The 16,011-nt window shown below is 38.7% G+C and overlaps 1 protein-coding gene across 7 annotated transcripts in view; it reads right to left on the bottom strand.

Annotated features, from left to right (window-relative positions):
* The window catches only part of CACNA2D1 (calcium voltage-gated channel auxiliary subunit alpha2delta 1), a 487,283-nt gene extending 476,706 nt beyond the window's left edge, over positions 1-10,577 (bottom strand). For all 7 annotated transcript variants that reach the window (XM_027071753.2, XM_027071754.2, XM_053218537.1 and 4 more), the window contains exon 1: positions 10,037-10,577. In XM_027071753.2, the coding sequence (XP_026927554.1) occupies positions 10,037-10,131 (95 nt within the window). In that variant the 5' untranslated portion in view covers positions 10,132-10,577. The remainder of the gene's footprint in view (positions 1-10,036) is intronic.
* Between the last annotated feature and the right edge of the window lie 5,434 nt (positions 10,578-16,011).

Raw genomic sequence — 16,011 nt, 5'->3', positions numbered from 1 at the left:
GGCTTGAAAGGTGGATCGCTTAAAAAACATGCAGTGTTACTTTACAGTGTTTGGCATATGGAAGAAGCTCACAATGATCAGGAAGCAATATTACAATGACTGGAAGACAGTTGTCAGTAATTAGTGTCCAGACATTCTGCAGGAAGAGACATCAAAATTAGCTTAAATACAGTGTGAATACCTATGGGAGAGAAAAAAGGGCAAAGTCACAAAAGGGAAATAAATAGCCCATTCTTCTCATCTGATTCTTCTCATCTCTTGTTACAAACCACAAGAGTGGTTTTTCCACACCGAGCTGGGACCAACGAGATCAAGACTGATTCTTAGATCCAGTGGCACCTGCGATCCTCTCCATTCATTCAGTCATATTGGAAACTCAGGGAACCACTGTGATGGCAGCTGCCCCAGTGATTTCCAGACCTTCAGGAGACATGACATGCCTCTGTAAGGGGTGACCAGGGACAGGCTTTGCAGGAATATCCTGTCAGTGCTTTGTTATCCTATCACATTCATTATTTTGTTTTCTCAAAAACGATCTGCCGCAATTCAAATTTCTGCCCCATGCTTAAGACTAGACACTGACAGTAAACGCACCCCAATATGCCAAGTAACAAATATATAATGCTAAATTGGCAAAAGAACTATTTGCTTTTTTACCCTTTTCACTGATATCTGTCATCTTTCTACCGTAAACAAATGCACATATTAAAACCGCAAAACCACATAGACTTTCAACATAATCTCTCCAAAACAAGGTAGAAGAAAAAGACAAAAGGGAGCCAAATGTTGCTGTGTCCCAAGGGACTCTAGTGGGGAACTGGAGTTTTGTCACTATCAAATAAAGAAAAACACTAGTTGGTGCATCTCAAAATTTGGACATTACTGATGTGTATGTATTACATTTCTGAATCATGTCATTCCTTCTTGAGAATGGAATCTATAATTTGGAACACTTCTCTAAAAACATCTCCAGCAAATTAAAAGTGTGTCTATCCAATATTCCAACCATCTGCTCTAATTCTCAAGGCTGTTTCATATTTCAGAAGTTACTTTGTAAGACATTGTTTTTCCTCTTGATCCCTTCCTCACCTGCCTCTGTCAGAACACTCACGCATCAATCATGGCCTCTCTCATCTCTCATCTGCGCCATTTGGCCTTCTCCCTCTGATAAACCCAACCCTCCTGTCTGGTAGCACTTATTTGGTTGTGTCTACAACCTTCCCCACCCTCCAGGAGCCTTTTTCTAAAAACTGTCTCTTTTCTGTCAATGACGACTTAAAGAAAACCAGAGACTGGAATGAGAGGTGATCCTGATGGCAGCCCCGCCCCTTTTGGCAGTTGTTGGTACATCCTTGACCTTAACTCCCATGATTAATCATCCAGCCACTACCATTGAAAAACATTTCCTCTTTTGATCTAACATAGTCCTATGGGTTTCTGCTATGTACAGTCCCAAATGACCTAATAAAACTCCTAATACTGTAAAGAAAAGAATGCCAACTCCCTTAAACTTTCTTTTCTAAACTGCCTATATCTCTCTTTTGTCACAATGCCATTCCTTGAAAGAATAATCTGCACTTGCTGTTATATTCTCACCTGCTACCAACTCCTCAAGGCACTGAAACCATGCTTCTGTCTGCAATATCTACTGGAACTGTTCTTATTTTATCCAAAGCCCCTACAGATACGTATTTCTAATCACTTAATAGTCTACAGAGACACGGATGTCCAACAGTGAAACGATTACCTTCATTCACCCCCATCATTCGTCCCGTGTTCTCTAGTCTACAAAGTTCACTGTAGCATGATCTACCCAATAGAGATCTTAGAATGATCTCTGACTTAGCTCTTCCTGATTCCCCAAATCCCACAGCACCTGAAATTTTACTTCTCGATCAGGTTTCATGTCTGCTCTGCTGTCCCCTTGCCACTAATCTTTTGTGGACCCTGGGCATCTCTCACTCTGGGAATGCTGCAATGGTTTACTAAGGGCTCTCGACATCTCTGCTTTACCTATCAGCCCTCTTGAAATAGTCATCTACAAACTGGGATTCAATTTTTTTCTTTTAATCTTTATTTATTTTTGAAAGAGAGAGAGAGAGAGAGAGAGACAGAGACAGAGACAGAGTGCAAGCAGGGGAGGGACACAGAGAGAGGGAGGCACAGAATACAAAGCAAGCTCCAGGCTCCAAGCTGTCAGCACAGAGCCCAACACGGGGCTTGAGCTCACAAGCGGTGAGATCATGACCTGGGCTGAAGTCGGATGCCCAACCTATCGAGCCACCCAGATGGCCCTACAAACTGTGATTCAAAACATATTACTTTTATTTGTAATGCGAACAAATCTCAGCAGGAAGACCAACTTTGTTTGTGAATGTAGCGCTGGGATCCCATAAACTTCCACGTTGCTGTGAACACTGCCCATCCCCTACCTCGGGTGAGGTAGAAATAGAGCCCTGATGCAAACATCATATAACCTGGACTCAAACCAATGGCCCCATCCCAACAACATCTCTTCCCACCCAGAAGCCCTATGCCTAATACAAAGCAGACTTTCTTCAACATGCTAGGTGCTTCTCCTTGCTCAAGCTCTGACAGATCCCACAGCTTTACAGTGGGCATTGAAATGTAAATGCCTTCAATGGGGACTCCCTTCCTCAGTTTGGATACTCAGTATATAGTTCAGTGCACTACATAATTGGCACTTAATAACTACATTAACCATTAAATTACATTTGATGTTAATATCTGAAGAAAGAGATGTTTAAGAAAGAGAGTAACTTAGAAATATTTTTAAAATATAACGTATACTATGTACTTAGAGGTCAGAGGTCTTCAACGTACTAACTAGAAGCCTACCTACCTGCAAAGTTATTTCACTTCTTATAATCGAATTGAAGAAATTGACTCCTAGAATTTCCTTTTTTTTTTTTTGGATGATCAGTAAGCTTTTACTAAAGTGTTATACTTTAATGTTTCTTATCCAATTAACCATTTTCCCATGGGTTTCCTAAAAAGATAATGTTTAATTGCTTCTATCTTTTGAGATCTAGACAATTACATTGTCTTTTGTATCTAAGGTGCGTGTCCATAGTATAAATATTTAGGCCTCTATAAATGAGTATTACATGTGGTCAACATAATTTCTAGGATAACCACACTCACTTGGGAAATGGGCAAAAAAATGGAAATTAAAAAATAACCAATCGCCCCCTTTAGCATCCTTAATGTAAATTTGCACCATGTAAATCAGAAAGCTCCTTTGTCTGCCTCACAGACACATGCGTCATTTCTCATGGCATTTTCACCACAACACCTTTTGATGGCTTTTCTAAGATTTTCTAAGTGTGCCTAAGCCCATTTATTTTACTGAGCCATTCTTCCCTTAACCCTCAAAATAAGACATCATTAATGCCTAACCATCCCTTTATATAGCCTGACAGTAGGCACCTTAGAACAATTTTATTAGCTCTTTCTCCTCTCTCCCCTAATTATCCCCCACAGTATGTGGGCAAATGTCAGAGGAAACAATTGTCTAGACTGTTTGACAAGTGTTGATCATGTATAACAGATTTATGAGCGCATCAGAATCCCTCAACAATTTTCCAATAGAGAGAAATATTTGAGAGTAAGAGAAAGTCCTCGGAAATAGTCAAAGAAGATTCACAGAAGTAGGCCCTGAGGTTTAATCACGGGTAACTTGGGAGAGAACAAACCAAAACTCTCCATTTGATCTGGTGTTATATGCAAATAATAATAAATTATGATTAACAGTAAATGTGTAGGTGTATGAAAGAGACAGAGAAGCAGCAATTAATTATCTGAATAAAAGAATACAGGAGTTTTTTTTTTCTTTTTTTTCAGTTTGCCAGGAGACAACTATAATAAATTTTTAATTACCCAGGAAAAAAGAATTTCAAATTGACAGTAAGATTATCCCCAAATCAGAAGCATTTAAATGGACAACACCATTATTATCCATTGCCATCATTTCTAGTTTAAGTTGTTCTTCCATTTATGATATAGGATTTAAAATGTATTCTATTTTTTTAATCCAGCAGAAGCATATGGTTAAAAAAAATCAGCAGAAGCAAATGTTAAAATAACATTTAGCCAGAAATATACCGCATTCATATTCAAAGAGAACTTTAAATATTGCTTCATATGTAACAACCTGATTCTGCATTATTGAAATTAACTGTAAAAGTGTGCCAGTTTGTTAAGGCCACAGTGTCAACCTCTTCCTTGTTTATTATCTCTTTAAAATCTGTATAAATGGCAATTTTAAGGGAGCAATAATATTGAATGACTACAAATTACACAAATCTAAAAGTTTATATTTTGCAAATAACATTTTTAAAACTGTTCACACTTATCCTTTGTTCCTAAAGCATGTCACACCAAAGGTTTAATTCGTACACATTTCTAAGTATCCCACATCTAAATGGCAAAAATAAAAATGGCTCAGTATGCAACGGCCTTTTAATAGGTGCCCAACATTTCAAGTGCAATACCTTCTTTCCTACAGTTATTTTGTTAAAAAGACAACAACAGCTTCTTGAGAATCATACTTCATTTGTTAGTCATCAATTATGTTAATAACTTGTCTCTACAGGAACTGAGCATTACAACCTGGTTTTTGTATACAATATCTCATTTGATTCTTGACAAATTATTTTGAAATGCTAGTGTTATAAAAATATTCTGAAAAAGATTCAGTCCCTAAAAACAGTTGTGGGTTGGCAGAAACTTGTTAATAAAATTGCCCTAGTGAGGCTTTTCTACCCCAGCAAACCACTTGACGAAGGTTAAAAAAATACATATGTGTGCGCACTCACATTTGTATGTATGTAATATGTGCACACACACAGAAATATTCCCTAATAAACAAAATGCTATAATATAAAGTAGACAAATTATCTTGATTATGCTATGTTGATATTTTGAACCCTCACGGGAAAGGTAAAAATCGTAGTTTTCACAAAGCACTACACCATTTTTAGTTCAGTTGACATTAAAGTCAATTGCCTTTTTTTTTTCAAATCTGTAAATATGACACAACCAGTTTCATGATTTTGTGCCCCCCCCCCCACACACACACACACACACAAATAAATCATGGGTAAGCTACATGGTCAACCATCTCCATACAGTTCCAAGTTTACTGGAAAGCAACCATATGAAAGGCTTGGGAACATCTGTGGTACTAAACATAGTCCATGAAAAGACAAAGTGGCTGACACTGTGGGACACAGCGTCTGATGCACACTCCAAGCCAAGTCCGCAAATGCGGACTGGAGGTAACAGAACAGAGTTCCTAACCCACCATAAGCAGCTTAAATGCTTTTTTGAAATACGACAACAAACAGCTCTTTTATTACAAATGATGGAAGGCTGACACATCAGTAACAACCAGATGTTACTTTTTAGAAATAATGAAACAAATTCTGATTTTTTTTCAAACTTCTGAGTATGATTTACCTTAGAACTCTGATTATGTCTATGCCTGCAAGATAATGAAGGAAATAAACAAATCAGGTGATCTCCCTAAGATATTTTATTTTAACCATTTAAGTCTCCATTTTAAGGTTATAAATCGTTTGAAGACAGACACTAGAAAACAAGATGTGAATTGAGAAGAACAGATTGCTTTCTTGGAAATCTGTATCTCTATTAACAAATACGAAAAAGAAATTTCTGTGTATGTGTTCTATATAATTGTACTCCAGAAAACATATCAATTTAATAATAGTTTGTTATGGGTACAATATTTTAAGTTATTTTAAAAGTTCCTAAATGCATTGCTATTTCTTATACATACTTCTAAAAGTAAATAGTAAATTTGAATACACAATTTGCATGTCTTTTTTATATTTTTGCAAAACCTTACCAGGTGTAAATCCAAAAATGAAGAGTATTTCATTAGGTTATTTTTTATCAATGTTGGACAAAAAACAGAAAAGTATCTGTGTAGTCAGGTTTCTTTGAAGAAAAAGAGTGGTAAAGTTTCTATTTTCACAATGAACAACGTGCTATAGATTCTAATTTTATATACACTTATTAAGTTAAAATCAAATAGTGAAAGCTATACAAAATAATAAAGGTACATTTTATCTCCTTTTTTGTAAGCCATAATAACCTTAGATTCATGTACCTTTCAAAAAAATTCTTTAGACTATATACATTACATTCTGCCTAATGCTCATTCAAATGCCAATCCAAATAGCTACACATATACCCAAATACAAACATTAAGAAACTTAACATCATGCTACTACTTACCTGAAAAATATATGTATTGTTGCATATTTTAAACGTACACCTGTGGAATAATAAATGTTACCTTACAATTAAACTTATGAGAACAAATTAAAGATCTGAGAAAGGGATTTATTAATGTTCAATGTTTTTAGGTTTTAATTTACACTTAATATTTTATCTCATATCTCATCTTAGGGCACATTTCCTTGTGCATGTAGTACATGAACAGAAACTGTTAAGCTCACATGAAAATAATTATGTCACTTCTAACACATGAAAAAGATATGCATTCCACTGTTATGACACAAATAAAAAATTTATTTTCCATAGTCTTTAAATATATATTTGTCAAATAACAGAAAAAATATTTACATCTCAAGTATTTAAACCCCAAAGTACTATTCTCTCATGAGATATATTTTTTCCTGTAGATAGCTATAATTCTTTTTAATATATTTATTTTATTACACAGTTTATATATATATAATTATGTATTATTTTAATATATTTATTCTATTACACAGTTTATATTAAAAGTTTATACTAGTTTATATTAAAATCCCCATATACCAATGGGCTCTCAGCCAATTATTCTTGGCTGGTTGGCATTTTGATATGACTGAGATAAAAGTTTAACATTAACAGTAGTTACACTACAGTGTTTTTCTTTAAATATGGATTTGTAAATAGATTCTAAAATAAAGAGCAACAGATTTAAATTAGCATTACAATACTGGCCAAATACATATTATCCAGAGTTTTAAAATAGAAGTGTTTTCCATTATGTGCCAAGAAATTATTTCTAGAACAAGCAAGAACTCCCTCTTTGAAAACTATATCTTAAACTACCAATATAACATGTGCGTACTATAACATAAAAATGATGTGTTTTCCATTTATATATAAACCAATATACATTAGATGGTTGCTACCATATGGCATATTTATGATTCCCACTTTACTGAGACAATCATTTCCAGAAGAAAAACCTAACAGCAAAAAAAAATTGCATCAAAATTCCTTTCTTGGTAGTGTTAAAAAAAAACAACAAAAACAACACTTCATTATCAGGGTTAGGTGTTAGAACTATAACTTTAATCACATTTACTGTACTTTAATCAAGAATATGCTGCATGACAATATATGCTAAAGCATAAAAAATAAAGAAGGTATTTAGAATGATACACTATTTCTTTTTTTATTATAATAAAACTTAAGCCTTTAATATTATTGTAAACACTAGCTAAAAAAATTAAAAGTTTGTATTAGTAATTCTAACTCAAGTCCCACCCACTGAGTGCACAATTAATTTTATACTGTCTCAATGGCATGTTTCTCCTCTTAAACTACTCAAAAACTATTTATACCACTTTTTCTGGGAAAAGTAAAATTGTCAAAAAACAAAAGAATTTATTAATGATTTCTAGACAAATTTAGAAATAGGACTGTAATAATTTGCCTTTAGTGATACTCTAATCTTTGTACTGAGTTTTTATAAACTTGAATTGTTTCCCAACCATTTGAGATTTATCATGGTAAACACTCCGTATGAATTGTTTTCTTGCAAGAAAAGCAAATGGCACACCTTGATGAAATTAATACTGTACCTTTTTAAATTTCATGAAGTTTATTCAGAAATCTACCATGAAGGACAAATGTCAACTATCATTTCTCCTGTCCTTAGAAGATGGTATTTTAACTTTTCAAATGAATTACTGAAGATGCAGAAGCCTTACAAAAATAGTGTTAATATTACCTACAGGAGACTGACTTAGCTCTACAAGGTCTTTTATTAAGTGCTTATTCCACGAAACAATTAACGTTTCACTATTTGAAAATGTCTTCAATTTCCTTTGTTAAAAAATAAATTTCAAATCCTTTCAAAGAAAAGAAATTGTGGTTTCCTAATTCCTTTTTTCACCAATTATTTTCTTTCTGGTCTCCAGTGAATTTCTGACAGTAAACATTGAATTATTTTAATTTTAGGAAAACATTTCTTGTAGATACCCTTCTCAAAAATAAGGATTTGTTCATTAATATTTTACAATGGGATGTTCAGGAATAGAAGGTTGTATTTTGTTGCACTTTAAAAAGCCATCGTTTTCCCCAATGGGGTGATGGTGTATTCCCTCTGAATGAAACAAATATTGATAAATTGTCAGTTAAAAAAACAACATGTTAAAAGCATGTAAACTGAACACACTGATTCCTTTTTAAAGAGCCACTTCTTCATTTGACACAAACGCAAGGAAGTCACTTGAGTTCTAGCTTTATAGGCCAAGCTACAAAAAGAATAAAAAAGTAAATCACTAAAAGTGTAATTGCCTACTAAGAGTGAATTATTCTGAAGCATCTTTAAAGTAATTCTTACTCTATATATTTCAAAATATCCGCTTGGAACTTCCTGCCAATTAAACTAAGACCTACAGATGGTATTTTCCCTTTCGCTTCATAACAAAAAGGATCTGCAATCATTTTTATGGAAGATTATCTAAAAAGGGACATGACTGTAAATCAGTGACGAAAAATATTAGACACTCCCCTTCTCCGGGTTAGAATGGGCATCCTTCAGATTCTTGCACCGGCACCTAATGTAATAAATACTTTAAGCTGCATCTTAAATAAGAGCTGCAGGGTTTCGACTGGTAAAGATTCACTGTTCGCATCCACCAAAAACTCCAGGATTCAGCACTCAGCCAACAAAGGACAGCAAATAATTCCCAACAGCATAAATACCGGCAAGGCTACCTTGGGCTTTGTTTTTGTTATGTAAAATGCATTAAAGTGACTCATCCATTTAAGATCACCTACTCTTAGAAGCTTTAAAGTACCTTTAAGAACCAAAATAAATGCTTTCCCAACCTGCCCCATAGGCTATTCAGCGCATTTTAAAACGTGTATATATTTTTATGAGCTACTGACTTTGCTTCTTTTTTCAAACCCAAGAGAAGAGAATTATTTTTCATTCCCTTCCTGCCGTGTGACTATACAGTTACCTTTAAGCGCTCTATTTCCAGAGCAGCAGCGAATTTTTTAAGTTATTTTAGAAATGTTAAAAATAAGAGAAAATTGCAGGAGACTCTGGAGACGATCATCCCTCCCTCAAAGAATAGGTTCTATTCATTTTAAGAACAGGAAAGGCTTGTCTACCGGCACTTAGATGCTTCAAATGCAGGATGAGGAGGCTGGATGGTGTGGTCCCAGGACCTGCGAGACCCCCAGGTGGACAGCACTCTCAGCTGCGTTGGGTGAGCACTCTTCGGAGGAGAATGACTGTCAAGTGCGCCCAGTAATTTGGGACCTAAACGAGTTTGGGTACCAGAGCAGCGGGAGAGCATCCCCCAGGGCCAAGTGAGGGAAGAGTCCACGCTGCCCTAGCAAGCCAGAAATTACCTATTTGTAAAACACCCACCCAAACGCAACTTGTTACCGGACTGAGTCTGATGACAGCGGGTATCTGGCTGGAAACTTTTTTCGCCCCAGCACAGCTAAACTCTTTCAGTGTAGGGAATCCTTGCAGAGCTGGGCGGAGGCGCCGCGAGTCGTCGGCGGCGGACGGTTCCCGGGACAGCCCGGCCCCACCGAGGCGCCCGAGACGCCGGTTCGGCGCGCATTCCGGCGGCGAGCCGCGCGCACCTCCCACCCCGGCCTCTCCAGATCCAAGCCCGGCTCGCTCCCCACCCCCACGGGCTGAAAAGCCCCGCTGGTCGGGAAAGGTCCCCGCGCCCAGCTCCCGCCGCACCCCTCGGCCCGCACTCCCGGCCCGGCGACTTACGTGACGGCCGAAGGGAACGGCTCCTCCGACGAAGGGCCGATCAGCCAAGATTGGAAAAGTGTCAGAGTCAAGGCCAGCAGGCAGCCAGCAGCCATCTTCGCGATCGAAGATCAATCCCGCCTCCCTCCCCGGCCGGGGGAAGGAGCGGTGCTGGAAACCGCGGGCGGAGGACCACCAGCACAGTCCGCCCGGACCGCGGGCGTCCGGAAGGCTGGCGCGCCCGGGGCCGGAGCGCGGACAGGCGCTGGGGGCGGCAGGGGCGAACCCCGCGCGGGGGAAGGGGCGGCGGCGGGCGGACCCACTAGCGCGCGTCTGCTGCTCCGCGCCGCGGCTGCCGCGCCTCCGCCGCCATCAAGGGCGACTTTGGAAACAGACCTGGGCGAGTCCGCCGGCGCTCGCGCGCTCTCGCTATCTCTCTCGCTCTCGGTTTCCTGCCTGATTTATTCTCCTGATTGCTGGGGAGAAGGCGGAGGCGGGGGGGGCGGAGGAGGGGTGACGGCGCTGGGGAGGGGGTGGGGGTGGATGCAGGAATGGGGGAATGGCAGGCGGAGAGACTTGTGGCAGCGAGAGGCTCCGTCTGGCTTCTCCGGGCAAGTCAGAGGGAGGTGGCTGGGGGTGGGCAGCAGGAGGGCTGGGCGTCAGAGCAGTCGGGCGGAGACGGGCCCGGAGCAGCCCTCCATACAAGGCAGAAAGGAACTCCCAAAGTCGGCGTCGGCTTGCTCCCGCCGCCCGGCGTGAGGCGGGGGAGCGGACCCAGCCCCGGCGGGGCTCCCGGGGGACAGCCAGCCGCCCAGCGGGCATCCACAGGCTGCAGAGCTCCTGCCGAGTACCGGGCCCGCGTCTTCGGGGGTTATTTTTGCACCAGCAGGCAGCGTCCCCCCAGCCCTTCTCCCGGGCGCAGAATCCACCGCCAGCCTAGGAATCGTGGAGAAGTGATGTGACAACAAATGTAGGAGGGGTTTGTATTTGCATTTTAAAGCACCAGTTTCGACTCTACCAGGTGGCACTATTTATTTGCCCTGGAGTGCCAGAGGCGAGAGCCTCTGGCGTGGCTTAAATGACAGTTGTGCCAGCGGCCCCCTGGTCCAAGTAGGGCTCACCTGAAGAGGACGGAGCCTCAGGGCCGGGCTGAGGACTGTCAGAGAAAGACCTGAAGCTGTAAAATCTTTCCAGACCTGCCGTTTAGTAGGACACAGGGGTGAAGGGACGAATTCTCCTTCCCAGAAGAGCAGTGCTGGGGAGAAGGGCTTTGTAACATCCTAGTGACACCACCTCCAGAAGGTTCAAAACGCCCTGCTTTTGCCACTGGGCTGCCTTGCCTTGACAGGGAGGGATGCTGCAGGCTGAGTGCACTTCCTCAGTGTGAAAACACGAACCGGGGATATAGCGGGAACAGGTGGCAACTTGCGAAACGGACTCGAATGCGGAGGAGGAATGAAGGGAGGGGGTGGGAGCAGCAATGGCGGACCCTTTTCACCTCCACCCCCGGGAGAAGCATTGGCAGGGCCAGCTCAGGCCTTCTAGAAAGAGCAGAAGGGTCTGGGATTAGGCCTTTCCCCAGGGCACAGGCCTCCTTCAGGAAGGAAGTGGTGTGCCAGGGGTGGAAAGGTTTTCTTGAATATCTTAAATTCTTAAACTCCCTATCGTGCTGTACTGGGGCACTTTTGGCAGGAAGTGAAAAGAATGCCATTTCTGATGCAAAAAGTATGACCATCCTGCTGTAATTATGGGGTGGCTGTAAGATTTTTCATTAGCTCTTTTTTGAGTTTCAGGAGGAGCTTGTGAAAGCAGAATTTATTAATTCGAAATTGGTTTTCCGGCTTCTCCCCAAACAGAGAAGACCAATAATACTTAGTAGCAAAAATTTTTAAATGTATGTGATTTTATGTGATTTTATGATTCTTGACCTGGTGATGTTTTCTTCTTCCTTATTCCTTTTGTGTGTGCCTTGTTTGTTTTCTTTATATTCTCTACATCTCTAGCTTGCTTTCTTTCTTTCTTCCTATTCTGAGTGGCCTCACAAAAGACACCCCACCGTGACTTAACTTAGTTTGTTTTTTCCTAAGCATGGAGTGTGGCAGCAGGAGCCAGCAAATGAGAAATGCAGTGGGATGTAATGGGACTGAGAACTAGAGCTGGGGAAGGATATTTCAGGTAACTGAAGATAGCCTTCCACTCCAAATTTAGATAACCAAACAGTCAACTCCTTCATTTTTTGTTTCAATTTTTAATGATTCAGAAGGTTTTCCTTCGCAGCATGGGGATTACGAATAGCAAAATTAGATGCCCATTACTGTCTATGTGATATGTTGGTATCATAATAGCCTCCCTACATAAAAATACTGTATCATATTCTGTCAATTATTTCAATGATGACTTCAGAGTTCCTACGAAGGAAGTGCATCCTATCCCATTGACAGCTAAGAGGAAGAGCTTAAAGAACAAAAGGAATGTAATAAACTTCTAGAGAAGGTAAGTCAGCCTTCACAGTTAGCTTTTGGCCTTTGAGACAGATCTCAATTTCTTTGGATCCCTCTGACGAAGCACTGTGTTCTCTAATATCTGAAGCTGTTGAAGAAACATATTGCTTCTATAATTCTTTCTTGAAGGTGTTGGTTATCAACTGTAAGCCTAAATCATTGCTTAATGCTTTGTTGTGAGGTTTGCTCTTAAAGGCTTTATCGGTCTAAACCTTTCTAATGAGGATATTCAAAATGTGGCTTTTATTTCTAAAGTATGATAACTAAAAGAGGATCAATTTCACAACCTAGCATTATGTGCCTGTTGGATTAGCCATAGCCTCCTACAGTGCATTGTTTCAGCTCAGTTATTTTGCAAAATTCCATGGAAGCCAGATCATATCCCACTAATTTTAATAAAATTTTGCTTATTCACCAAAACTATTGTTATTCCGGGTAAAATATTTATAAATCATAAGGATTGATGATGAAACTTGTCTTATGGGCTATCCGTAAGCAAGAAGTCAGAAATCAATATCTACTATGTGTTTAAGAGGAAATAATCTAATAAGGAAGATTAATGAAGATTTGATGTCTGTATTAATCATTTCTAGAAAAAAAGTTTAATCCAAAATATTTAGTTCATGGAAAGCAGTGACTTTTACTTATGATCAACTTATTATTTCTAACTTTTGGCTAACTCTGAATTGTTACTACAAGTAAATGTTTATGTACATTTTATTTTTATTAAAAATGAACAAAGAACAATATGACCTAAGCCATGAAATTTTCCATCTCCTTTTTTGTCTTAGCTTATACTATGCACATTGGTAGCATAAAATTCAATTTTTGTGAGCATATTTTTGTATGTATAAGTGTTTTTGTATAATTTTTTTCAATAAATGAAATCTGATTTCTTCAACATTTTTGCTTTAAAAATAAGACAATGTAACTAAAATGTCTTATATTTTCTCTTATGTGCAAACACACAAAGAGACTCTAGAAAGAAAACTAATTCTCCTTGGCCAAAAAAAAATTTAAAGGCAATGACTAATTTTCTAGAGTTTTTGGTATACATTAAGAAACTAAGAAAACTGTGACAACAGGCCTTATTTATTTACATGCAAATAGCAGAATAGGACCTGTCTCTGAGGTAAAGATAGTGTGAGAGCCAGAATCAGAAACACTTGCAATGTGAGACGGTATGCCCCTTTGCACACACACGAGTGCCAGACAAAGCCAGAGTTAAAAACAAATCGACAGAAAGCTTCAACTATCTCAGTCCTTGGGGAATGTTTTCAGGAGATAGGAATAAGAAAAGAAAGCAACTCAGAACTATCAATTCCCAGGAGAATAGTTAAGGGCATGTGTAATGGTTTTTACGTCAGTGTTCACATTCAGTATTTTTAAACTAAAGCAGCACAGAGGCCATTACAGAAAGCACCATGGAAAAGACACTACCTGAGATGAAGAAATATGGTCAAATATCTCCTACAAACAAGAGAAATATTTAGAGGACATTTTTGAGGGGCCCAAGTAACATTGTTATTGACAAGGCATTAAACTTTTAAGGAAAGAATGCACACAAAGTAACATTAAACAAGTACTAATGGATAATGCTAAATGGATACAAAGTAGCATTGAATAATACTCATTGGAAGTTTATTGTTTGCCCATCGGAATCCTATACTGACAAACTTCTGATTTAAATATGTAGAAATATTATCAGTTATATTAATTACCATCAAAGTTTGGGCTCAGTCGGTTAAGCCTCTGACTTTGGATCAAGCCATGATCTCGTGGTTCATGGGTTCCAGCCCTGCGTTGTGCTCTGTGCTGACCTGACTGCTCAGAGTCTGGAGCCTACTTCAGATTCTATCTCCCTCTCTCTCTCCCCCTCCCCCCCTTCTCTCTCTCTCTCTCTCTCTCTCTCTCTCTCTCTCTCTCTCTCTCTCTCTTCGGGAAAAAAAAAAAACATTAAAAGAAAAATTGTATCAGGTCTTCAAGCAATAGCTTTTATGCTACTCTATTTTTAAATTTCTGTTAATAGATTTCTTCATTCATCCCTTTTTCTGTTTTTCTCCTCCTGCTCTTCTCCCTTCCCCATTAAACACAAGCCCATCTCAGAAGAAGAAATCAGTATCTACAGCATGACTTCTCATTAAAAACAAAAGCAAAAACAAAAGTTATTAAGCTTGAAAATCTAGATTTCATTGTAAGACCTTTTTTCACCCTACAGCGTTGGAGTTGTTGGTTACTTCTTGTTTTGTTTTTGTGTTTGTTTTTAAACTGTAGGGTATAGCACAAAATATGTGGAGTCCATTTCCTTATGCCTACACAGAGGGAAGAATTCAATTCTCTCTCAGTATTCGTGAGCAGCAAAGTTACAACCAAACATAGTAAGAGATAGAGGGTAACATTTGAAATGACCCAAACAAATGTGTCACTCCTTCCAGTTTGGGGGTTTTATTTTAATTGTATGGATGTAGGCTCTCATGGGAGAGAAAAAAGGAGGATAGTTGACTGATATTTTTCTGATGCTATGTTTTTAATTTACTTTAAATACAATAAACCACCACTGTAACCTAGCATATTTCTGTAAGATTGTAGGTGTGTTTGGACCAAATTCACTGCTTATACAGTTAATACAGAATTAATCTATTAAGTGTCCACAGAAGCACCACAAAAGGGTATGGCCGGGAATTTCACCCTCTGCAGTAATGAGTAACGGTGAGAAAAACAAGAGAGCAATCATTTTATTTTGATAAGCACAGATTTTAGATTTATGTGATTAAAATTCCTGCTATTCTTACAAAGAAAACATGACTACCTGGACATATCAGTAAACTTAGAGTTACAATCCTAATTCCATTGATAGATGTCAATAATATCACCTACTTTACTCACCTGTCACGGATGGGAGATACAAACTTCTAAGTTTGGTATGTGCAAACATTTGAAAAGATAGTACAAATATGTTTATATAGTAATAGCAGATTCATCTTAAAAGGTGGTGGGGTTCTAAGGGTTTCTTACAATTTGGGGAAAAAAGATACTATGATGCCTAATTATCTAAAGGATATTGTTGCATGTGTATAATTTCCTGTTGTTTTTTATAATTAATAATATTTCAATATTTTATACCTTTAAAACCAAGAATAAGGATTCTAAAAAAAGCTTGCATGGCCTACAAATGGAATTTATACACATTGGTTTTCTTTTTCTTATTCACAATTCCTTAAATTTTACTCTAAGATGACCCACACTTTGAAAATACGATTCTCTCAGAATGTCCACAGCTAGCTACAAGAGTTGATTTCATAAATTGGCCAACTTGGGTGAAGACAGGCCAATGTAAAACAGCAAAGTGAGCCCTGTGTTTCAAGCTAAGTATATTTACTACCTGCAAATGTTACTGCAAATCTTTGTGTTACACAGAGATCCATCTATTTTTGCCAAGATGTCATTCATTGTGGACAGAATTTATAGGGGTAGGATACCTGCAGACTAAATTTT

The sequence above is a fragment of the Acinonyx jubatus genome, chromosome A2 (assembly GCF_027475565.1).
Source record: "Acinonyx jubatus isolate Ajub_Pintada_27869175 chromosome A2, VMU_Ajub_asm_v1.0, whole genome shotgun sequence".
Taxonomy (NCBI): Eukaryota; Metazoa; Chordata; class Mammalia; order Carnivora; family Felidae; genus Acinonyx; species Acinonyx jubatus.
Note: the sequence above shows the minus strand (reverse complement) of the source record. Positions and strands in the feature narration are given on the sequence as shown.